At 46.6% G+C, this 26635-nt stretch overlaps 1 protein-coding gene across 1 annotated transcript; it reads right to left on the reverse strand.

Moving 5' to 3' along the window:
• Window positions 1-735: 735 nt before the first annotated feature.
• On the reverse strand, window positions 736-21366 carry LOC116986698 (protein FAM72A-like). Its single transcript, XM_033042274.1, has 5 exons — window positions 21218-21366; window positions 19391-19542; window positions 12634-12711; window positions 9578-9702; window positions 736-1276 (listed from the first exon to the last, which is right to left on the reverse strand). Exons 2-5 carry the CDS (start codon window positions 19534-19536, stop codon window positions 1188-1190), a joined length of 438 nt encoding a protein of 145 aa, XP_032898165.1. The 5' UTR covers window positions 19537-19542; window positions 21218-21366; the 3' UTR covers window positions 736-1187.
• Between the last annotated feature and the right edge of the window lie 5269 nt (window positions 21367-26635).

The raw sequence follows: 26635 nt of genomic DNA on the forward strand, positions 1-26635 counted from the left end.
GTAAAATAACAAGATGAAATACAGTAAAGTGTATCGAGTTGTCCTTCATTCACCATTGTCAGTAATCGTCTCATTGAAGCTGAAGTGTCATTTGCAAATCTAATACCCACATAAACGGGTAATGTGTCGAAAAATTCAAACCTGAATACCAGGTTTGAGAATAGAAAATACATTTCTATTGCATCTCCAGTGTAGACACAGCAGTTAAATGCTGTTGCTATGGTCCTTCTTGGGTTGATCAGCAATTTCTATTCCATTATAAAATAGATTACTGGATATATGATGCAAGGAAATATTAACGCTGCTTTCCCTACACAGATGTTGCCTCATCTGCTGAATATTTACCGCTTTTACATGTCCTTCACATTATTGTCATGGTGCCCAAAGTGACTTTCAAAGCCAGAAATCAAGTAGCCAAAACAGGTTTGGGTTGCGATCTGGATGGACAAGATTATGCAGCATTTCAAACTGTCCAAATTTATTATTTAATCATGAATCCATTGTTTTGCAGGTTTACATTGCTTCTTCCATTGAAAATATGATGAGAAAATTCCGCACTGTCCCTGTGTCGTGGAGCAATTTTTTTTTAATGGAGTTCTTTCTTCGGCACAGCCATAACTCTTGAATGAGGGGCAACAATTGCGAATTTCATGATGAATCTGATAAAGTTATCTCTGAAAAAGTTGGTCTCAAAATAAATAAATCCCTATGAAAATAAATTCTCCATCTCAGATGTTTTCTCAGTGCAAATAGAATATTTTTAAAGAGCTATTATATTACATTGCATAAAATCATTGAAACATTATGGAGAAGCGGCAGGGTATTTTCCCGATTCCAGCAATCACAAGGTTCTTCGCTTGTCATTCATGTTCGTGTCCAGTGGTAAGTCCAACCAAAGTTAACCTACTATCAAAAGCAAAGTTCTATGCTTGCTTTCTCCCAACAGATTTGCAAAATTTCCACAACTTAGCAAATAGGCTTGGTGCACACTTGTTCCTCATCAGTCTATGCACAAGCACATATATTCCTGGCGAAGAGAGTATCAAACAAGCTCACACTGGTCCACTAACTGCAGTTCCCCACTACAGTGGATTCAACGCACTTAGGAACTTTGAGGTAACGTCAAGGTACCTTATACAGAATATTTGGAAAGCACCGAAATTGAAATGTCTTGACTTCTCAGTTCATTATCTGATGAATTCCTCTTCAGATAGATTATATTCATCCTCATCATCCTCTGTATCGGGTAAGTTCCCCCACAGAAGGAAATCAACACCTGAAATCAAATGAGTTGCACAGTTAGTAGTGACATTAATTTTCCCTTCAGTATTTATTTCATACATCAAGATAAAAGTGATCCCACCACTAGTCACATCTTCCTATCCCCACGATTATCTGCTTTCCACAGAGACCTCTCCCTCCGCAACTCCCTGGTTAACTTGTCCCTTCCTACTGAAATCACCTCCATCCCCAGGTACCTTCCCCTGCAACCACAGGAGATGCAACACCTGTCCCTATACCTCCTCCATGGCCGTCCGAAGGGGGGGTGCTTTGGGTGCGACCGCACCCCCCTTTCCCCCCCAGAGTAAGAAAAAATCCAGAGGGGAAAAAAAAAAAAAAAGAAGAAGCAAAAAAAAAATCGGAAAGAAATTCTGGCCCGTGGGACAAGGGAGTGCCCATTTCTCCGGGCCCGGGGGGGGGGAGGAGGTGTGCGGTGTCTGCCCGTCCGGTCCAGCGACTCCATCCGCGGCATCGGAGCCTCACCAACGGCTTGCCTGATGACCAGGAGACTGTCCTCCCATCGCCGGGCGGGAGTGGCTGAATCTGGACCCAAGCCATCTTCCCCCCACACCACCCCCGCTGGGCCCACACCACTCCTGCTGGCCCCCGCTGGGCCCACGCCACCCCTGCTGGGCCCATGCCACCCCCGCTGGGCCCACACCACTCCTGCTGGCCCCCGCTGGGCCCACGCCACCCCCGCTGGGCCCACGCCACCCCCGCTGGGCCCACGCCACCCCCGCTGACCACCACTGGGCCACCACACCCCCGCCTCCCCCGCTGACCCCCACTGGGCCCACGCCACCCCCGCTGGGCCCACGCCACCCCCCCTGACCCCTGCTCGGCCCACACCACCACCGCTGGGCCCAAGCCACCCCCACTGGGCCCACACCACCCCCGCTGGGCCCAAGCCACCCCCGCTGGGCCCAAGCCACCCCCGCTGGGCCCACACCACCCCCGCTGGGCCCACACCACCCTCGCTGGGCCCACACCACCCCCGCTGGACCCACACCACCCCCGCTGGGCCCACACCACCCCCACTGGGCCCACACCACCCCCGCTGGGCCCACACCACCCCCGCTGGGCCCACACCACCCCCGCTGGGCCCACACCACCCCCGCTGGGCCCACACCACCCCCGCTGGGCTTACACCACCCCCGCTGGGCTCACACCACCCCCGCTGGGCCCAAGCCACCCCCGCTGGGCCCAAGCCACCACCACTGGGCCCAAGCCACCCCCGCTGGCCCCACACCACCCCCACTGGCCTAAGCCACCCCCACTGGGACCACACCACCCCTGCTGGGCCCACGCCAACCCCGCTGACCCCTGCTCGGCCCACACCACCCCCGCTGGGCCCACACCACCCCCGCTGGGCCCACGCAACCACCGCTGGGCCCACGCCACCCCCCGATGGGCCCACGCCACCCCCGATGGGCCCACGCCAACCCCGCTGACCCCTGCTCGGCCCACACCACCCCCGCTGGGCCCAAGCCACCCCCACTGGGCCCACACCACCCCCGCTGGGCCCACACCACCCCCGCTGGGCCTACGCCACCCCTGCTGACCCCCGCTGGGCCTACGCCACCCCTGCTGACCCCCGCTGGGCCCACGCCACCCCCGCTCAGCCCACACCACCGCCGCTGGGTCCAAGCCACCCCCACTGGGCCCAAGCCTCTCCCGCTGGGCCCACGCCACCCCCGCTGGGCCCACGCCACCCCCGCTGGGCCCACGCCACCCTCGCTGGGCCCAAGCCACCCCCGCTGACCCCACGCCACCTCGCTGACCCCCCACTGGGCCCACGCCACCCCCGCTTGGCCCATGGGGGGGATGTGGGAGGGGGAGAGAGAGCGGGGAAGGGGAGAGTGAGATGGGAGAGGGAAAGGGGGATTTTCTCTAGTGAGATTGCAAAATTAAGGTAGGTTTTAGAGCTATTATATTTTCTCCTCCATATGAATAATTTAAAACAATATCAAATAATATCAAACAATTGGAACTGCTTTCTTTTCCTTGATAATAATACTGAAAAATATGAATTCCATAGTTTGTGACATAAATACACATTTTAATGGGATCATTATATACACATGTAACATTTCCATTTCGAGATCGGGCGGGGGGGGGAGGGGGAGGGGGGTGGGGTCAAATATGCATCAAGCCGATAGCCTAATCGTTAAAGAGTTAAAAGATAGCCTAATCGATAAAGAGCGGAGAAGAGGAATCGGAGCTGCCAAGGAAAGGTACTCTGAGAAGTTGAAGAGCAAGTTCTCAGCTAGTGACTCTTCTTCAGTTTGGAAGGGCATGCAAGAAATCACCAGCTATAAGAGGAAAGCCCCCCGCTCTTTGGACAATCGTCAGCTGACGAACTACCTGAATGAGTTTTACTGCAGGTTTGAAAATCAGAAACATAACCCTATACCCCCTCCCCAACAAACACAGCCAGACCCCATTCTGCAAAGAATGGACCCTGCACCCTCTCCTTCCCATTCACCACCTCACACCTACTTAAGGCAAGACTCCAGTAATGAAATGAATGGACCCTTTCCCACCCCCACCAACACTTCACACCCAATTACTCATTTTCAACCAGTCCCTGCAAAGATGTACTGTCCCTGCCTGCTTCAAAGTCTCCACTATTGTCCCTGCACCCAAAAAGGTAAGGATTACTTGTCTTAATGACTACAGGCATGTCGCACTGACCTCTGTAGTCATGGAGACAGTTGAAAGGCTTGTGCTGGCCAAGCTGAAAAATATCACAATCCCTCTGCTGGACCCTCTGCATTTTGCATATTGGGCCAATAGATCTGTGGATGATGCAGTCAATCTGGGCCTGCACTTCATCCTCCAGCACCTAGACCGCTAGGGGACCTATGCGAGGATTTTGTTTGTTGATTTTAGCTCTGCGTTCAACACCATTGTGCCAGAGCTACTACGCTCCAAACTTTCTGAGTTGACTGTGCCTGAACCCCTCTGTCGGTGGATCACTAGCTTTCCGACAGACAGGAAGCAGCATGTGAGACGGGAAAGCATATCTTGGACCCGCAAACGCTCAGCATAGGAGCACCGCAAGATGCGTACTCTCCCCTCTCCTCTCGCCACACCAATGACTGCACCTCCACAGATACCTCTGTCAAGCTTCTCAAGTTTGCGGACGACGCAACCCTGATTGGACTGATCCAGGATGGGGATCTCTGTACTCTTTTCAATTTGACATCTTTCCTATAACATGGTGCCCAGAACTGAACACAATATTCTAAATGCGGTCTCACCAACGTCTTAAACAACTGCAACACGACCTCACAACTTCTATACTCAATACTCTGACCTGTGAAGGCCAAAGTGCCAAAATACGTTTTGACCACCTGATATATGTACCTGCGAAACGACCTTCAAGGAACCATGCAACCATCAACCATTCCTCTGCCCACCTGGCTAATTGATCCAGATCCTGCTGCAATCTTTCACAACCATCTTCACTATTTGCAAAACCACTCACATCTGTATCATCAGCAAACTTGCTAATCTTGACCTGTTCTGTGACGTTTCACAGAGTGCTGGAGTAACTCAGCGGGACTGAGTATGGAGTATGGGAGGTCATGTTGCAGTTGCATAAGAAGGTGGTGAGGCCGCATTCAGAGTATTGTATTCAGTTCTGGGCACCATGTTATATGAAATATGTCATCAAACTGGAAAGGGTACAGTGAAGATTTACGCGGATGTTGCCAGCACTAGAGGGCCAGAGCTATAGGGAGAGGTTGAGTAGGCTGGGACTCTATTTCATGGAGCACAGGAGGATGAGGGATGATCTAATAGAGGTGTATAAAATCATGATTTGAATAGATATGTTTGAGTCTTTTGCCCAGAGTAGGTGAATCGAGGAGCAGAGGACATAAGTTTAAGATGAACGGCAAAAGATTTAATAGGAATCTGAGGGGTATGTTTTTCACACAAAGGGTGGTAGGTGTATGGAACAAGCTGCCAGAGGAGGTAGTTGAGGCGGGTACTATCGCAACATTTAAGAAACAGTTAGACAGGTACATGGATAGGACAGGTTCGGAGGGATATGGATCAAACGTGGGCAGGTGGGACTAGTGCAGATGCAGGGCCGAAGGGCCTGTTTCCACACTGTATCACTCTATGGCTCCATCTATCTTTCCCTCTCAAACACATTCTCTTGCCTTCTCCCCATTACCTCTGACACCCGTATCAATCAAGAATCTATCAATCTCCTCCTGAAAAATGTCCATTGACTTGACCTCCACAGCTGTCTGTGGCAATGAGTTCCACAGTTCACCACCCTCTGACAAGAAATTCCTGCTCATCTCCTTCCTAACGGAATGTCTTTTAATTCCGAGGCTGTGGCCACTGGTCCTAGACTCTCCCACTAGTGGAAACATCCTCTCCACATCCACTCCATCCAGGTTTTTACCAGGCTGGGACAGACTGCAACAGCTTCACACCATGTCCCAAAGCTCGTGTCCTGTCCTGCATCACCCAAGGCAGCAGAGACATTATAGGAGAGGGCAAGCACCGTAACAAAGTAGCTCACGATGGTTTAGGTAACATTCGCGAATGTCTATGCATGCCGCATCATGAATATTACTGAAAAACGGTCTTGACCCGAAATATAATCTCCAGAAATGCTGCCTGACCCACTGAGTTACTCCAGCACTTTGTGTCTATTTTCCTTTCACCCATCTGCCCAAGCCCACTCTCCCCTCTCCTTTCCTATGTTCCTTTCCACTCATAAATCTCTCTCTGCCTTTACATTTCACTCCTCTTTTAAATCTGCTCTACTTATCTACATTCATTTTTCTTCTTCACATTTTAGTCATAGAATGATGCAGTGTGGAAACAGACCCTTCAGCCCAACTTGCCCACACGGACCAACATGTCCCATCTAAACTAGTCCCAATCACACGCGTTTGGCCCATATATCCATCTAAATCTGTCCTATCCATGTACGTGTCCAAATGTCTCTTAAACATTAGGATAGTCCCAGCCTTAACTAACTCCTCTGGCAGCTCGTTCCATACACCCAGTAACCCTTTGTGTGAAAAAGCTACCTCTCAGATTCCTGTTAATTTCAGAAATATTGGTCATACATTTGGTGCAAAAATGCTCCAAAATAAGGCTCAGAATGCATCAGAGAGCATCTAAAACCCCTGAGCTTCCAGGACCCTTAAGCGGGCCCTGGATCCCGGCATCGAGGGACTTCACACTTTGCGCTCATGATGTACACTATTTCACATTAAGTTTTTTGTAATCCTGTAATGCCACCCCCCTTTTTTGGAAAGCTTCGTACGGGCCTGTCCTCCCTCGACTCCATCCAGGATCGCTGTCAGTTCTTCCAGGTGAGGCAGAGGTTCGCATGCACCTCCTCCATCCTCAGCGACTGTACCTCTATTCCAGGTGTGGGCTCCAACATATTGGTGGGACCAAGCGCAGAATGGGCGATCATTTCGCCGAACACATGCTCAATCTGCCTTGGCCTACACAATCTTCCAGTTTCCAAACACTTTAACTCTCCTTCCCATTCCCATAACGACCTTTCTGTCCTGGGCCTCTTCCACTGTCAGAGTGAGACCACAAGCAAATTGGAGGAATAGCACCTCATATTCTGCTTGGGCAGCTCAGGGTATGAACTTTCTCTAATTTCAAGTAACTCTTGCATAATTTTCTCTCCCCCCCTCCCCCACCCTGGTCATCATACTATTTCCACTGTTCGCACCCTTCAGTCCTTTCGTTATCACCTTTTCCTCAGCCAACAATGGGCCATTATGGGCTCCACCCTTCCTTGGTCATTCTGGCCTTATCATACCTCCAGTTCCCTCCCCTTTACTCTCAGTCTGAAGAAGGGTTCCAATCTGAAACACCACACGTCCTTTTTCTCTACAGATGCTGCCTGACCTGTTGCGTTACTCCAGCACTTTGTGTCTATCTACACTATTATATATATTTTAATTCTATATTTCACTCTCATACCGCAGCTGGACGCAAATCTCCATCACCACTCGCATCCAGTGTTCTTCCTTTGATTATTGGTGCGTCCTGCTGTCCTTCAGCCATCATGCCTCTATAACATGTCATTGTCCCGGCCCCCCCCCCCCCCCTCATCACCCCACCCCATGTTACATTCAGTACTACAAAATCATGAGGTTAAATCCAACTGAATCTGAATCAGCCATGATCACTTTGGATGGTGGTGCTGGCACGAAGGGCCGAATGGCCTACTCCTGCACCCATTGTCTATTGAAGAATGATCTGAAACCTCACCTATTCCTATTATCTAGAGATGCTGCCTATCCCCCTGAGTTACTCTTGCATTTTGTGTCTATCTTTGGTATAAACCAACATCTGCTGTTCATTCCTTCTCCTATGCACATTTTATACTAACATTCAAATTGAAATATTCAAGTTGAGGAATTTTGGACGAATAAGCAGTTTACACTTGGAACTGAACCATTGTGAAATGGTGATTAAAATAAGTGGAAATGTTATCCAACATCCAAATGTTGCAACATTGTAAATATCTGGAATATGTCCAGATTTCAATGAAAAACATTTGCAGGATCATTCCATTTCCATTTGCTCCAAACAAACATTATGTTCCCATTCAATTGCCTGCAAATTGAGAAAAGCTGCTCTTGTGTTCTTACAGGTAGTACATTTATGGGTTTGATTGGATGAAATAAAATATTATTTTTTCTGCTTCACTGAGTTCCATTCGCAACTTTGCCTCTTATCTCATTATTGAATGCCTTAACTGCGCATGGAAACCGTTGAGCTTTAAAACCCATGATACACTCCACCCTTGACTAAAGATGTTTACTCATGCAAGGATATCATTTGCAGGCAGGAACTGCAGATGCTGGTTTAAACTGAAGATAGACACAAAAAGCTGAAGTAACTCAGCGGGACAGACAGCATCTCTGGAGAATAGGACTAGGAGATGTTTTGGGTCACTAAATGTCTTCTGTCTGAAGGAGGGTCTCGGCCCAAAACGTCACCTGTTCCTTTTCTCAAGAGATGCTGTCTGACCCGCTGAGTTCCTCCAGCATTTTGTGTCTGTCTCAAAGATATCACTTCACCAGTAACGGTAGGCAACTGGGTAAACAGGAATACTGTGTGTTGGAAGACAAGATGACACTGTGTGTTGGAAGACAAGATGACAGTGGAAGGCATTATAACCAAGGCGAATTATCTCCTTCCATCTAGAATTGGGAATTATTATTTTTAAACATTTTGCCCCCATAAACATTGCTATCAATTATAGTGCCCCGACTCTCCCTGCTCAAAGCACCAATAGCACAAACTGCAGACTGGAGCTCCAACTGCGGGAGCCTGCGAACTTTAACATCGTGGAGCTCGCCGTTAGGGACTGACTTCGGGAGCTCCAAGCCGCACGAGCTTCGTTCGCCCAGACGCGAGGACTTCGCTCGCTGGCTGCGGGAGCTTCGATCGCCCCGACTGCGGATGGTTCGACTGCCCCGACCACGGGACAATAAAGTTCAAGTTGGCGTTTATTGTCACTTAACCAGCTAAGGTACAGTTAGACTTTATTGCCTTCCATTACAGTGAGGAATGTGGGGACTCCGCTGTGGTGGATGTTTATGTTAACTTTTATGTAGTTGTGTGTCTTGTTGCTTATTTTTAGTATGGCTGTCTGGTAACTTGAGTTTCACTGTACCTTAACTGATACGTGACAATAAACTGACCTTTGAACCTTAGAACCTTTGATATTCAACAGGTTTTTCACTTGGTTTCCCGTTCATTAATCATTTTTGCCAAATGATTTACTGCCTGCTCTCCATCAGCAATAGACCAACCAGTAAAATAAAATATACTCCAAGGAGTAGCCCCAGCAGTAAGTAGTTTACTTCATCTTGGAATCCTGAAAGTGGGAGCTCTTCATGGTCAGCCAGACGTCCATTACTCAGAAATAGAATTACAAACATCTGAGATGTCGTGATACCATCACACATTTACATTCCTATAAATATCCACAAAGATAAAAGTTCATGAAAGTCTCAGGAATGTGATGCTATGTCAGTGGAAGCAATCATTGCTAAAGCAGATGGCTTCTCAAGATAACTAGGAACGCAGAAAACAATAGTGTGCAAACATTTAAATCTCTGCAATGCAATAATATTTAAAGTCGTGGTGACAGACAAAATAATATTTCATATTTTGATAAACAATAACTAGGCTGCCATCTCCCTGCACGGGTACAGCACGAGCTGGCTGAACAATAAAGGCACTATTCTGCAGTTTTCCACCCTTAGTCTGACAATGTGCTTACCAGAAGAATCCAGTCTATTGACAGCATAGATCACCTGGCTGTGAAACATCCAGAAATGCCCATTGTTACAGGAGAGCAAACAAGACTTGCATGGAACGACCACATGGTAGCCAACGGCATTGCCACTGAAAGTAAGAAGAGCATGTTGAGCATGCAAGATTTGTTTCAATGGTGGTGCAAAAGATACTGCAATAATGTCCATTTACATTTACAGAAAGATGAATCATGACCTTCTTGTCAGCAACAAATTGAAAATCAATGCAGAGCATATATTCACTACATACTGCAAGCAGAATATTAAAGCACGCACAAAGGAAAACTAGATTTTTTCTTAAAATGCTCAGGAATCTTTGCCTTAATTTATAACCTCACAGGCTTGTACTGGATAATACTAAATTAAGGCGGCACAGTGGTGCAGTGAATGAGCTGCTGTCCTACAGCACCAGAGACCTCAATTCAATTCTGACCTCAGGTGCTGTCCATACAGTTTGTACATTCTCACTGTGACTGCCTGGGTTTCCTCCATGTGCTCCGGTTTCCTCCCACATTCCAAAGATGTGTAGGCTTGTAAGTTAATTGCCCTTTGTAAATTGGCCTTAGTGCGTAGGATAGAGAACTAGTGTGCGGGTGATGTTGGTCGGCAAGGTCTCAATGGGCCGAAGGGCCTGTTTCTATGCTGTATATCTGAACTAAACTATGCTGGTTGAGCCACTGCCGCACAGCGCCAGAGACTCACATTCAATCCTGGCCTTGAGTTGTGTTTGTGTGGAGTTTGCACGTTCTCCCTGTGTTGCTCCAGTTTCCTCCCACATCCCAAGGACGTGCGGGAGTGCAAGTTAATTGGCCTCTGTAAATTGCCTCCAATATGTAGGGAAAGTGGGATAACAGTTCTAATGTGAATGGATAATCAATGGTCAGCGTGGCGCTGGTGGTCTGAAGGGCCTATTTCCATGTTGTATCGCTAAAAGCTAAATCACAAGGAAGTGAAATATTCCTGAACTTTGCAAAGAACTCCATACAGTTAATTAAGATATGATTCACTATCAAGTTATGCCTGACTGCTCAGTTTGCTAAGAGAATAAGAGCAATTTGTGCCGCTATGCATAACTGAATAGCTATCCACTAATCTCAATCCTTCTGACTACGCCGCATCTGCTCCCAAAAGGAGGTATACAGCCTGGAAACAGGCTCTTCGGCCCACTGAGTTTGCACCATCCAGTGATCACCCCATAAACGAACACTATCCTACACACTAGGGACATTTGTAATTGGCAGAAGCAGATTAACCTACAAACCTGTATGTCTTTAGAATGTGGGAGGAAACCGAAGCACCGGATAAAACCCACACGGTCACAGGGAGAACGTGCAAACCCTCTATAGGCAGCACCCATATTCCGAATCAAACCCGGGTCTCTCGTGCTCTAAGGTAACAACTACCGCTGTGCCACCCCTGGCTGAGCCACTGGGACAAACCCCAGGCCACTAGTGCCGCTGTTGTCTGGACAAGACTGAGCTGCGGAGAGAAGCCTTAGATGACCAGAGCCTCCACTGAGACCAAGTCTAAGCAGCAGGGGCACGCCCGAGACCATCATTGTCTTTTACATGCCCACGAAGAACCGCGCCCACACACAGAGGCAAAGACTGAGCTGCCAGGTTAAGCCTGAGACCGCCATCACCTCCTCCTGAATCAAGAGTGCACTGCAGGGATAAGCCTGAGATTTCAGAGCCAGCTCCTTGAAGCCCATAAGCTGGGCTGCCAGGGCGGGCCTGAAACCACCAGCACCTCCTCTTGAGCCAAGCGTGAACAGCCCGAGTTCGTCGTGCCTCCTCCCTTGAGACAAGGACGAAGCTGCTCGGACATGCCTGAGATTGTCAGTATTTCCTCACATGCTCACTGACAATAAAGGATAGTGCCCCAAACATGGACTTCCTTCTCACTAGAAAGGGAATTTGGAATATTGTACAATTTGGAGTATTGTGAGCAATTTTGGGTCCGCATTTCTGAGGAAGGATGTGCTGGCGCTGGAGAGGGTCCAGAGGAGATTTACGAGAACGATCCCACGAATGAGTGGGTTAACATATGATTAATGTTTTACAGCATTGGGCCTGTACTCACTGGAGTTTAAAAGGAAGAGGGGGCCTCATTGAAACTTATTGAATAGTGAAAGGCCTTGATAGAGTGGATGTGGAGAGGATGTTTCCACTAAGACCAGAGCCTTAAAATAATAGGACGTTTCTTTAGGAACGAGATGAGGAGGAATTTCTTTAGTCAGAGAGTGGTGAGACTTTGGAATTCATTGCCATAGGCGGCTGTGGAGGCCAGGTCAATGGATATTTTTAAGGCAGATATACAGATTCTTGATTAGTATGGGGGACAGGGGTTATAGGAAGAAGGCAGGAGAATGGGGTTAGGAGGGAGAGATAGATCAGCCATGATTGAATGGCGTAGACAATGGGCCAAATTGTTTTTTTAAATGAAAGTAAAAGACAAATGAGCTGATCTCTCTTATGCTATGGAATTAGGAGTAATGGAACAGAGAAAACTAGATGGATTAAATGTGGATCAGCTATGACCTAATTGAAATATTGGACCTGCCTGAAATATCAGCACAGCGGTAGAGTTGCTGCCTCACACCAACAGAGACCTGGGTTTGATCCTAACCTGACCATGTGTGCTGTATGTATGGAGTTTGTACGTTCTCCCCGTGACCATGTGTGTTTTCACCAGGTGCTACAGTTTCCTCCCACATCCCAAAGATGAGCAGGTTAATTGGCTTCTGTAAATCGCCCGCAGTGTGTAGGATGCAAAAGTGGGATAACATTGAACTGTTGTATATATTGGCATGGACGGTGGTACACAGGGCCTGTATCCATGGTGTACCTCTAAATCCCTTCAGGATCCAGATAGCATTGATAAATCTGGTGGAATTACTGTGACTTTACTTGAGGATGAAGCAATTTAGTTATTCTTGTCATGTGGCAACATCAGAATCCAGACATTATTCCTCCAGGGCTATTCATATGAGATTTTAAATTGCAGATAAAAACAGACTTACCATTTTAAACATGCAATATCCTTTATTTTACACTTGCAGCTTTCTGTGGAGTAGCAATTTCCAATAAAGTCCACAGCCCTATAATTTAGAACAAGTCAGCATAAAGTAACAGCCGCAATCTGTGTCAGTCAGTGGGACATGCCCACCACGCCTCTAGTTCATTCCACCAGTATTCACACCAAAATAACAACTACATCCACACTGTGGATATCTGCTGTAAATAATTTCAGTTGTGTCAAGGAGGATAATAGTACCGGTGATAGGCACAAAATGCTGGAGTAACTCAGCGGAACAGGCAGCATCTCTGGGTAGGAGGAATGGGTGACGTTTCAGGGCGAAACCCTTCTTCAGCCTGAGAGTCAGGGGAGAGGGAGACACAGACATAAGGAAGTGTGAGAACGAGACATCAAAGAGGACACTGCTCAAGGAAGATTGTTAGCAGCACCGCCATTCACTGTGATCATGGCTGATCATCCACCCGTTCATGTCTTCTCCCCATATCCCTTGACTCCGCTATCTTTAAGAACGCTATCTAACTCTCTCTTGAAAGGATCCAGAGAATCGGCCTCCACTGCCTTCTGTGGCAGAGAATTCCACAGATTCACAACTCTTTGGGTGAAAAAGTTTTTCCTCATCTCCGTTCTAAATGGCCTACCCCTTATTCTTAAACTGTAGCCCCTGGTTCTGGACTCCCCCAACATCGGGAACATGTTTCCTGCCTCTAGCGTGTCCAATCCCTAAATAATCTTATATGTTTCAATAAGATCCCTTCTCATCCTAAATTCCAGTGTACACAAGCCAAGTCACTCCATTCTTTCAACATATGACAGTCCCGCCATCCCGGGAATTAACCTCGTGAACCTATGCTGCACTCTCTCAATAGCAAGAATGTCCTGCCTCAAATTTGGAGACCAAAACTGCACACAATACTCCAGGTGTGGTCTCACCGGGGCCCTGTACAACTGCAGAAGGACCTCTTTGCTCCTATACTCAACTCCTCTTGTTATGAAGGCCAACATGCCATTTGCTTTCTTCACTGCCTGCTGTACCTGCATGCTTACTTTCAGTGACTGATGTACAAGGACACCCAGATCTCATTGTACTTCCCCTTTTCCTAACTTGACACCATTCAGATAATAATCTGCCTTCCTGTTCTTGCCACCAAAGTGGATAACTTCACATTTATGTACATTAAATGAGGCATATAGAGATAACATTTAATTCAGGGGACAGTCAGACTGATTGGAGTACTAGGAAAGCAGAGACAGGGAAAGCAAGGGTTACTTGAAGTTAGAGAAGGCAATGTTCATACCGCTGGGGTGTAAGCTACCCCAGCTAAATATGAGGTGCTGGTTCTCCAATTTGTCCTGGGCCGGTGTGCTTTTATACTGTTCCTGGGATTCCCAATTAGCATCCAACAGTATTTCCTGGTGGGTTGACAATAGGTGTGACACTCACTTTGGAGCATATGCAAAGAGTAGAGGGTTTGGATCGAAGCCCAGGATTTGCAGGTGTAGATAGAAACACATCCAGTGAGGAGAGCAGAACAAAATGGAAGTCATTTGCATTTTAGTAATAGTACAAACTCAGGACGTTTTTGTAAACATGAGCCAAAGTCATTGTGTGATTTAAACACATCTTTAATGAGCACTTAGCAGCACTTAGTACAACAGGTTATCAATACATTCTGGCTGCTCGAACTGAAGTGCCGGGAATGGGGCTTAGTATAAGTGTTATGGAGGGGTGGAGTTAGTGGTGCTGGCTTGTGTGTGATTGGCTCACATGCACCATCAATCTACAGTTTTAATTCTGCGCCCAAAGATCCTTAATATTTTGATTAAATAGAAAATGCTGGAAACTCAGCAGGTCAGGAAATGTGTCTGAAACAATAAATAGACTTAATGTTTTGTGTGTAGGAACCTTTTTCAGAAGTGGGAAAGAGAAAAGAACAAGTTAGTTTTACGTTGCAGAGTTGGGTGGAGGAGGAATGGATGGGGTGAATAGGACAATGTGACAGGTTGAGGCCATAGTACTCACAGGGACAGGTTGTAAAGGTTCTTTGGTCATTGGGTTAATAGGAACAGCAAGAAGGTGATAAAACAAACTAAGAACCGTAAAATGTTATGAATTCCAAGGCTGTGGCTGTCCTGATGGAGATAGGAAAATGGAACCAATATCATAGATGGATAATTTACGGCAGAAATGGTCAGTAAAATTATTGTTGGTGTTCTGAGCTGGAGGCAGAGAGATCTATAATGGGCAGAGATGGATCATGTTAAGATGAGAACAGGATGGAAATTGGGAATAAGAGTAATGACATTTTTCAGATCTGCAGGAAGCGGCATTTACGTAGTCATTGACATAGAGCTGTGAGGAAAGGCCCACATAGAACTGAAGCAAAAACTGTTCCACATACCCACAAAAAGATGGATGTATCTCAGGCCCATGCAAGCTCCCATAGCTATACCTATGGTCTGGGAGAGGGGTGTGGAGTTCAAACAGACATTGTTTACTGAACTGTTGTGACGAGGCCAAAACCAAACCTAAGGGACCAGCTCCTCATCTTCCACAAGGGCACATCACAGCCTCCTGGTTTCATTATTGAATATTGCGCATTCAGGTAGCTCATCTTGTCATTATCTATCAGAATGGCCTAGTTCTGCAGCAAGATATCCATCCATGATATTGGTCAGTTTTTGTTTTACTTCATTAGCTCAGCCTGATATGCTAGCCATGTTCTGCGGTGTGCATTTCACAATACTATGCATTATAACTCGATCTGTTTCCATAAATCCATTGACCAGAGGACTTCTACAACTTATTCCTAGTGCAACTTTTGCCTTAACCTGTCACAGATATCTCCATTGTCCTCTCTATCCCACCTGCTTTGCAACTTAAAACCAACAATTTTCTACCTTCCAGGTTACTTTGCAGGTTAGGTTCTACCATGGGAAGATGGTACAGGAGCCTGAAAACCATGGCTACCAAGTTCAAGAATAGCTTCTTCCCAGCAACCATCAGACTATTGAACTCCACACAACATTAACCTCAGCTACTATGAACTGTGCCTTTGGTTGCTCTACCGACTTTTTTGGCACTACTATTACAATTATTAATGTATTGATTTTTTAAATTATTATATTTGTCTGTGTGAATTGCATTTTTCAGACCTGTTAAGATGTGACAAGTAGGAATTGAATTGTTCTGTTGGGACATATGATAATTAAACTCTCTTGGGTATGCTTAAGAAATGTCAAGACATCCAAAGCATTTAGTTCCATTCTGATGCTGGATGAGGAGGCCAGTTATGGCTCTTAACTCCCACAACACTTATCCTTGTTTTGAGTGACTTTTTGCCCAACCCGAAATACATTGAGCACATAGACAAAGGTCTTTTCCTCAGGGTAGGGAAATGTAAAACTAGAATGCACATGTTTAAGGTGAGAGAGGAAAGATTTTAAAGGAAGCTGAGGGGCAACGTTTTCACACAGGATGTGGTGTGGATGAGGAACAAGCTGTCAAAGGAGTAACAGAAGTGGGTACAGTTGTGGCATTCAAAAGACACTTGGACAGGTACATAGAAATAAATGGTTTGCAGGGCCATGGACCAAGTGGAGGACTAGTCTGAAGAAGGGTCTCATAGAAACATAGAAAATAGGTGCAGGCATCGCCATTCATTACGATCATGGGTGATCGTCCCCAATCAATAACCCATGCCTGCCTTCTCCCCATATCTCTTGATTCCACTAGCCCCTAGAGCTCTATCTAAATCTCTCTTAAATCCATCCAGTGATTTGGCCTCCACTGCCCTCTGTGGCATGGGAATTCCACAAATTCACAACTCTCTGGGTGAAAATGTTTTTTCTCACCTCAGTCTTAAATGACCTCCCCTTTATTCTAAGACTGTGGCCCCTGGTTCTGGACTCGCCCAACATTGGGAACATTTTTCCTGCATCTAGCTTGTCCAGTCCTTTGATAATTTTATGTTTCTATAAGATCATCCCCCTCATCCTTCTAAACTACAGTGAATACAAGCCTAGTCTTTTGAATCTTTCCTCATATGACAGTCCTGCCATCCCAGGGATCAGTCTCGACCCAAAACATCATCGATCCAGAGATGCTGCCTGCCGAGTTACTCCAGCTTTGTGTCTTTCTTCAGGTGCAGGACTAGCTCGGTTAGGCAACTTGGTCACATTGGAGTGGGACCAATGGGCTGATATTGTGTTATATCGCTCTCTGACTATTACTAATGAAATATAAAATAAAGAGGGGAATAGATAGGGTGAATGCACAGGGATGGGAGAGGAGAGAGGTCGGGAGGAGAGGGAACCAGGGTCGAGCCTACTGCGCCCTCGAGGTCAGCTCAGGGAACAAAGGTGGACGGGCGAGGAGAGGACTTTGGTTGCTGGTTGACCAAGGCAAGGCGATGACTGGAGGCCTACAGCAGCCTGGGGCTTGCCTGAATCGGGCACCGTTCTAAACAACTGGATTGGACTTGGACTTGGAAAATGGCGCCGTACATGGCACTTCTTGCATGCGGGCTCACTGGACTATGTCACTACAACTGCTAATCTGGAGTGGCATGGTGATACTCTACTGGACTGATAAGGAAAAAATTTTGTTGGACGTTTGCACTTCGCACGTGTAACAATAAACCACCATTAAAAGGTAAGTGAATCACAGTCAGTATCATGGTTGAGGAGTTGCTGAAGGTCCTGACGTGTATGAAGGTAGACAAATCTCCCTGTCCTGATCAGATATATCCGCGGACACTGTTGGAAACTAGAGAGGAAATTGCAGGAGCGCCGGCTGAGATTTACGAGTCATCGTTAAATAAAGGCTGGAGGGAGGCAAATGTTGTGCCTCTCTTCAAGAAGGACTGCAGGGAAAATGCTCAGAACTACAAGCCAGTGAACTTAACATCTGTAGTTGGAAAGTTACTAGAGAGTATTCGTAGGGATAGGATATACATTCACCAAGATGGACAAGGGCTGATTAGGGATAGTCAGCATGGTTTTGTACGTGGAAGGTCATATCTCATGAATCTGACTTTTGATGATGTGACCAAAAAGATTGATGAAGGCACAGCTGTAGATGTTGTATGTATAGATTTCAGTAAGGCGTTCAACAAGGTTCCACATGGTAAGCTGCTCTGGAAGGTTGGATTGCATGAGGTCCAAGGAGAGATAGCTGACTGGATAGAACATTGGCTTCATGGAAGGAAGCAGAGGGTGATGGTGGAAGGTTGCTCTTCAGACTGGAGGTCTGTGACTAGTGGTGTGCCTCAGGGCTCGGTGCTGGGCCTGTTACTGTTTGTCATCTATATCAATGAGAACGTACAGGGCAAGATTAGCAAGTTTGCAGATGACACAGAAGTGTTTGTTTTGTCGATAGTAAAGATGGTTGTCAAAAATTGCAGCAGGATCTTGATCGATTTGGCAGGTGGGCTGAGGAATAGTTGAAGGAATTTAATACAGAAAAATGTGCAGTGTTGCATTTTGGGAAGTCTAACAGGAGCAGGACATACACGGTGAATGGCAGGGCTATGGGTTGTGTTGTGGAGCAGAGGGATCTAGGAGTGCAGGTGCATAGTTCCTTGAAAGTGGCACCACAGGTATTTAGGGTGGTCAAATACCTGGTGGCACTTTGGTCTTCATCAATCAGAGTATTGAGTATAGAAGTTGGGAGGTCATGTTGCAGTTATATAAGACAGTGGTGAGGCCGCATTTAGAGTATTGTGTTCAGCTCAGGCACCTCTGAGGTTTAGGGAGGGGTTGAGCAGGCTAGGACCCGACCTACTTGGAGCACAAGAGGATGAGATGATCTTATAGATGTGTACAAAATCATGAGAGGAATAGATCGGGTAGACTCAGTCTCTTGCCCAGTGTAGGGGAACCAAGAACCAGAGCACATATGTTTAAGGTGAGGGGGGGAAAGATTTAATAGGAAACGGAGGGGTAACATTTTCACGCAAAGGGTGGTGGATGTATGGAATGAGCTACCGGAGGAGGTAGTTGAGGCAGGTACTATCGCCAATGTTTAAAAACATTTAGATGGGTACATGGATGGGACTGGTTGAGGGGGATATGGGACAAACACAAGTAGGTAGGGTGAGCATAGATGGGACATGTTGGTCGGTGTGGGCAAGTTGGACCTTAGGGTCTGATTCCACGCTGTATGAGAGGGGACATTTTTTTCAGAATCCGAAGTGGCAATTTTTTCATAAAGAGTGGTGGCTACAAGGGACACACTGCTGGTACTAATACATCATTTAAAATACATTTGGACAGGAGAATGGGTAGAAAAGGTTTTGAAGGACATGGGTCAAATGTAGCAGGTGGAACTGGCATAGATTGGGCACCGTGGTTGGCACGGACAGGTAGGGCTGATGGGTCTATTTCTGTGCTGTATGACCCTGGGACTAATAATGTTAACACTATAAATTTCTGATCCATGCTGATCAAATTATTAAGCATAAAAAGATGAAGAAATAATTACATAGAATTTAGAGCAGAGATAACAGGCCATAAGGCTTAACCAGTCTATGTTGTTTTTAAAATACTACACACAGTTCTCCACACAGCTTTATCTGACTCTATTATAGTAGATTCTGAATAATCTATTCCTTCCTCCAGTATGTTGCCCTTTAAAATCGAATTTGCGATTTGTTTTAATGACTCCCTGGGGCAGGAAATTTGTGTCTTCCAACTGTGTTTTCAACAGCACAATGGGAGCAATGTCACGGTCTGATCCTTACCTTGTAGGGGGGATATCGGTGGAGTAGAGTTCCACGTCAGAGTCGGACAGCAGGACTGCCTTCATACCTCGGGCACACAAAATATGATCACAGAACTTGCAACACAAAAACGTGACAAGCTTGTTTTTAAAAGTCAGCGTTGACATCTCTGTCTGTTGGGAGAAATGGGTGGGAAAATGTCAAAAAAAGTTTTCAATATTTGCTTCTCTCTCTCTCTCTCTCTCTGTGCGAATAATCAGTGCGAAATGCAAGTTCAATTCCTCAACTTGATCACTCATAATATCATTGCATTTAATATGAACAGGGAAAGGATTAATGTTACGTATATCTGCACAAAGCAAATCTTGAACCACTCCTCTGTTCCCTGTAATTACGCACACACTATATATACAATACAACACCATTTATTTGTCATTTGAACCTCACATGAGGTTCAAACGAAATTTGGTTTCTGCAGTCATACAAGAAAAGAACCAAGACACACACCAACACAATTTACACAAACATCCATCACAGTGAATCTCCTCCTCACTGTGATGGAAGGCAAAGTCTTGTCTCTCCCCTGCTCTCCATTCTTCTCCCGATGTCAAAGCCCCCGGCGGGCACTAGCAAGTCCGCAGCCATTTAAAGCCGCGCCGGGCGATGTAAGGCCCTGCTCCGGGTCTTGATGTTGGAGCCCCCGGCGGGCGCTAGCAAGTCCCGCGGCTGTTTAAGCCGCCTCGGGCGATGTAAGGCCCCGCTCCAGGTCACTTTCAACCCCGCAATTCGGGCGGGAGAAGCCCATCCTCAGATCTCTAACAAGAATATTTTGCCGTGAATTACATTGAAGTTGACCAACTTTGCCTCCCCTTAACTTGACATGATCCTCGCGTGTTAATACCTGGGTGTGTGCGTGTGCGTGTGCTCCCGCGATACAATTGACATGACTACCTTAAATCATAGTCATCTCAGTTTACAACCCAGCGGTATGAATATTGATTTCTCTAACTTCAAGTAACCCTTGCATCCCCTCTTTCTCCGCCCCCCCCCCCCCCCCCCCCCCCCACACCCTAGATACTGTACTAGTTTCAAAGTCGTCTTGTAACTGTATAACTCGTCTAAGCGCCTGGACAAACTGGAATATCTCAACCATGAACGATCAGCTGCCTTTACCTCCACCCTTGCTTGTAGTTGGCGTCTACAATTCAATTTCGAACTGACACTGCCCAGTGTTTATCCCTTTCTCGTTATTCCACCGCTATATGCTTCTACTATTTTTAAATTCGTGCCCATCAATCGATACACTTTACTGAAGAGGGGCTGAAGAAGGGTCTCCACCCGAAACGTCTCCCATTCCTGCTCTCCAGAGATGCTGCCTGACCCGCATCTGTAGTTCTTTCCGTCACTGTTTCTCAGGAATCACCCCCAACTTTGAAAAAAACACCTGAAGGGTTTAAGTATGCAAGTTTCACCTAACTCCAGTAGATATGTGTGCGGTTTTTTCCTTCCATTAACTTCTTGGTACATAACATCGAACTCGTTTGGACTATCATTAGTTTGGTGTACACAAATTTTTCGATCTCGATGGATATCCCACACAACAACTGCTTCGACATTTATATCTCTCCAGACTATTCTTATATTTCCTTCGGGAGGTTGTTTTGCGTTATAACTGTACATCTTCGATTCCCTTGAACATTACACAAGCCATCTCTTCATTTCTACGCACCCGTTCCTCTATCCCGATCTGCAGTCATGGTCTCTCTGTCTTCAACCTCCACCCCCTCCCTCCTCCCGTCTCTCCAACCTACACTACCCCCCCTCCCTCCTCCAGTCTCCCCAACTCACACTCCTGCCGTCTCTCAGCCTCCGCCCTCCGGCTGAATGATGTCCAGCGGCCGCAGCTCTGTGTCTGAGCCGGCACCCCGGGCACCCTCACCTTGCCTGGCCTGGCTGTGTGTGACAAGCTGTCTCCGCCGGTCCACTCACCCACTCACCCCGACAGTTGCACGTCAAGGTTCATCGCCGTTCAAATCAAAGATCCTATAGTTGAAATCCCCTTGCTCGGTTGTAATTGGTTGCATCAACCCTGAGGTCCGTTTGGCTGATGAGGATGATTTAAATTCTGTGTTTTTCTAGTTAAAACTCCATAAATAGCGAGCCGTCGGCTTGACAACATCCAATTAAAGCGCTTGGTGTAAGAACCATGCCCCCCGAACATGCATGGGGCATTGTAGCAACTATTACACATGAGTGAGTGGAACTATAATAGATCTAACGGATGCCAGGCTGCAGATTTGTTTGTTTATTTCCCTCTTAATTGTCAGAAATAATTGTAACCGTGTTAATTCAAACACCGATTCCATCAACACGAGTTGTTAGAAATGCCCGTACAGTCACATTCTAAAGGGTTCCATTCGAAAGTTATAAAAGCTGCAAGTCTGAAACCGCCGACAATGTTGACAACACACAGCAGACCAGGTGTTCTTAGGAAGGAACTGCAGATGCTGGTTTTCACAGTAAATAGACACAAAATGCTGGAGTAACTCAGCGGGACAGGCAGCATCTCTGGAGAGAAGGAATGGTCGACGTTTCGGGTGGAGACCCTTCTTCACACTGAGAGTTCAGTCTTGACACCAGGAAGCAGCTGCGGGAAGGGAACAGACTTCATGTTTCGGGTTTAATCTCCTATCATCAGAATTATAAAAAGATAAAAGTCAAATATAAGTTGAAGAGGGAGAGGACAAGGGTGGCAGGTGAGGACAAGGGGAAACTGCGATGGGGTGAAATGCTGGAGAGACAATAGACAATAGGTGCAGGAGTAGGCCATTCGGCCCTTCGAGCCAGCACCGCCATTCAATGTGATCATGGCTGATCATCCCCAATCAGTACCCCGTTCCTACCTTCTCCCCATATCCCCTGACTCCGCTATTTTAAGAGCCCTATCTAGCTCTCTCTTGAAAACATCCAGAGAACCTGCCTCCACTGCCCTCTGAAGCAGAGAATTCCACAGAGAGGTGAAACAATGGTACACAACTAGCCCACACCGACCAACAAGCCCCACTTACACCTGCTTGCATTTGGCCATATCCCTCTAAGCCCATCCTATCCATGTACCCACTGATTGCTACAGGTATCTGACAACACCTCCTCCCACCTGGTCTCCTGTAACAATGCCATTCCCTCCTCTCACCGTCTCCACTTCCACCGCATCTGCACTTCCACCCCAAGATGGGACATCTGAATTGTCCTCTTTCTTTAGTAAAAGTGGTCCCCCCCCCCCCCCCTCGCTATCATTGATGGATCCCTCACACATGTCTCCTCTGTGTCCTGCGTCCTCGCTCTTACTTCCTCTTCCTCCTGACGGAATGAGAGTAGAGTTCCACTGTTCCTAACCTTTCACCCACCAGCATCCGGAAGCAACACATTATTCTCCGACCTTTCCGCCATCTTCAACATGATACCACCAGCATTCACATCTTCCCATCCCCACCCCTTTCTACTTTCCGCAGAGACTACCTCCTCCGCAACTCCTTGATTCACCCATCCCTTAGATAGACACAAAATGCTGGAGTAACTCAGCGGGACAGGCAGCATCTCTGGAGAGAAGGAATGGGTGACGTTTCGGGTCGAGTCAAAACGTCACCCATTCCTTCTCTCTAGAGATTGCGTCTGAAGAAGGGTCTCGACCTGAAACATCACCCATTCCTTCTCTCCAGAGATGCTGCCTGTCCCGCTGAGTTACTCCAGCATTTATTGTCTAGCTTTGGTTTATACCAGCATCTGCAGTTGGTTCCTCCATACACACTTCACTCATCCGTTCCCACCCAAAGTATCCACTCCCCTGGTACTTTCACTTGCTACCGCAGGAGACGTAACACCTGTTCTAAATGCCGTTCCCCCAGGGACCCCAGCAGCCCTTCTAGGTTTAACCGAGCTTCACATGCACCTCCGTTTACCTAATTTACTGGATTTGGTGCTTCTGACCTGACCTTTAAATCGACGAGACCAAGCTTAATCTCGGCTGTTTTACCGACTAGTTGCACTCGATCCATCATGGCCTTTCGGATCTCCCGTTGCTAACTATTTTAACCCTCTTCCCATACGGACCTTTCTGTCTTGTGCCTCTTCCATTGCCAGATTGAGACCATATGCAAACTGGAGGACCGTAACCTCATATTCTGCATGGGCAGCTTACAATCCAATGGCATGAACATTCAATTCTCCAATTGTAGCTAAATAACCGAATACCACCCTTTCCTTGTCCACCATTGCCTTCCATCTATATCCCTTCCGCTGACTTCATATTGGATGCCACTTCTTGCTATTTCTCCTTATCTCACTGCCTTTTGTCTTCTTCTCATCTCTGGACTTTGTCCACTCATCTGCCAAACAAACCTGTTGTCACCTGTATCCACCTATCACTTACCAGGCTTTGTCCTGCTCCTAGCTCGCATTATGCTTTCTTCCCTCTACTATAATCAGTCTGAACATGAGACTTGGTAAAAGTTCCGTATTTCCCAGCAATGAGACGCTATTTTTTACCCTAAAATAAGGCCCGAAAAATTACCTGTGGCTTGGAGGCCGAAGGCTAGGCTGTTCATAGGCCTATATCAGGTGTGTCATACTCATATTACCTCATTTTAGGTCAGGGGCAAAATGCGACTTCATGCCCGCTCTGGCATCGGGGAAATCACCCCGCGGGCCGGATCAGACTCCTTCGCGGATCAGACAACGCGAGTTTGACAATGGAAATGACCGCCACCATGGCGAATGGAAATAGCCGCCACCACCGTGAATGTCTGTTTTTTACTTTTCAAAATTTAGCGACTCAAAATGGGGGTGTGTCTTCGACACAGGTGCGTCATCATTGCCGGGAAATACGGTATAGGAAATGATGACAGGCATAGATTGGGTAGACAATCGGAACCATTTCCCACGATGAAAATATCAAACACTAGAAACTATAGTTTTAAAGGTGATAGGGCAAAGTGTAAAGGAGTTATTCTAACAATTTTTGACAATTAAAATACATTTGGACAGGTACATTGGTAGAAAAGGTTTGGTGATATATGGGCTAAACGCAGGCAGGTTTAGACTAGCGTAGATGGGACATCTTGGTCAGCATGGGCAAGTTGGGCCGAAGGGCCTGTTTCCATGCTGCATGACTCTGAGTTTGTTCCAGCACTTTGTGTCTTTTCTTGTGTTTTTATTGTGTTTGGCCACCTTTCAGCAATTCCTAAACAAGTCTAAAGGCAAGTTCTCTACGATGAAGTGGTTCCACTGCCAGTCATGCATCAAATGATATCAATCGTTGTGTGATGTTGCTTCAAACATTGCAGGGAAAATTCGGCAAAATATTTCCAAATCTACCCTCTTGCTAAGAAAATTCCTCTGCCTCTTCATTATAAATATATATTTTTTTTAAATACTCTTCATCCCAGAGACTTTTGCTGACATCCACAACCAGTTCTGTACTTGTAAATCCTTCACAATGTACTACTGTGTCATGCTGCTGCTGCTGGTATTTCTTGAACTCGACTGTAAGCTAGTTCCAGATATCTGAGGTTGATTTGCATAACATTTCAATTTGATATTTGCTGAAGCTATTGATATTCTATGTTTATGGAGATGTGGCCTCTCGACTGAGATGAACTAGGAGGGGCATCTGGATTTTCCAGAATTACCTGCTTTCCTGAAGTTATGGCACAACATATGGCACATTTTTTTAGTTTAGTTTAGAGATACAGCGGCGAAACAGGCCCTTCGGCCCATCGAGTCCGTACCGACCAGCGATCCTTGCACATTGACACTATCCTACACACACTAGGGATAATTTACAATTTTACCAAGACAATTAACCAACCAACCTGTATGTCTTTGGAATGTGGGACGAAACTGGAGCTCCCGGGGAAAACACACGCAGGTCACGGGGAGAACGGACAAACTCCATATTAACACTACCCGCAGTCAGGATCGAACCCGGGTCTCTGGTGGTGTATGGCAGCAACTCTACCGCTGCACCACCATGTCACCCTGCCATGCCACTGTGGAATGCTTTGGACTTCCCTGTACAACTTGGAGTTCTTCATGAATCACTGAACTCACTCTATCAGTGTTCAGGTTGACCATAAAAGCAACTTCATCCAGAGGGTTTATTTGATTTATTAAGATTAAAGTGTTGCCTGTGGTCTTATAGGGGGCATAGAGTGGCCTATGATGGAAGATACCCTGAGGGAAGACAAGAGTTTCAAATTCAACAATGCCACTGGGTCTCTCATGGCTTCAGAACTGTTAGTGTCTGTGTTATACTTCTGACATAATAGTCATTATGCTGCCAACCCTGAATATCAAGATGACATCCTTCTCAACACAAAATAGCAATCAGTACATGGTGGAGATCGATCAACTGTTCCTGCCCGTGCCCTTAGTAGCTGCACAGACCAGCTAGCGGGAGTATTCACGGACATCTTTAATCTCTCTCTACTACATTTTCAGGTACCCACCTGCTTCAAGAAACTCACCATCATCACAGAGCTGAGTAATACAAGTCTTCATGCCTAAACAATTATCTTATAGTGACCTTGACATCCACCATCATGAAATGTTTTCACAAGCTAGTTATGGAACGCGTTACATCCAGTCTACCCAGCTGCCGTGACCCACTGCAGTCCACCTATCGCCACAACAGGTCAACGGACCATGCCATCGCCCTAGCCCGACACTCATCCCTAAAACAGCTGGATAAGGGAGACACATATGTTCATCGACTACAGCTCTGCCTTTAATTCCATTATCTCATCCAAGTTCATCACCAAACTTGCGGGAATTGGTGTCAGAACTCATCTCTGCAATTGAATCCTCGACTTCCTGACCAACAGACCCCAATTAGTGAGGATAGGGGACAAATCATCCTCCACGATAATCCTCAACACGGGGATCCTCAAGGCTGCGTTCTCAGCCCCTTCTTCACTCTTTGTACACCCACTACTGTGCAGCCAGGTACAAATCTAATGCAATTTTCAAATTCGCAGACGACACCACCATTGTGGGCTGGGCATCAAATAATGGTGATGCGGAGTACAGGAAGGAGATGGAGAACCTCATGTCCTGGTGTCGAGACAACAACCTTCCTCTCAACGTCAGCAAGACAAAGGAGATAGTGATCCACTTCAGGAGTGAAGCCGTACATATACCCCAGTCTGCATTGACGGTGCCGAAGTAGAGATGGTTTAAAGCTTCAAATTCCTAGTCGATATCACCAAC

The sequence above is a fragment of the Amblyraja radiata genome, chromosome 24, assembly GCF_010909765.2.
Source record: "Amblyraja radiata isolate CabotCenter1 chromosome 24, sAmbRad1.1.pri, whole genome shotgun sequence".
Lineage (NCBI taxonomy): Eukaryota > Metazoa > Chordata > Chondrichthyes > Rajiformes > Rajidae > Amblyraja > Amblyraja radiata.

What these genes read in the sequence shown, in the direction of transcription:
- LOC116986698 (XM_033042274.1), bottom strand. Translation starts at nt 19,536, where the DNA reads ATGTCAACGCTGACTTTTAAAAACAAGCTTGTCACGTTTTTGTGTTGC. An exon ending in ACCGATATCCCCCCTACAAG is followed by an intron (nt 12,712 to 19,390) that starts GTAAGGATCAGA and finishes TCTAAATTATAG; the next exon opens with GGCTGTGGACTTTATTGGAA. An exon ending in GATATTGCATGTTTAAAATG is followed by an intron (nt 9,703 to 12,633) that starts GTAAGTCTGTTT and finishes TCTTACTTTCAG; the next exon opens with TGGCAATGCCGTTGGCTACC.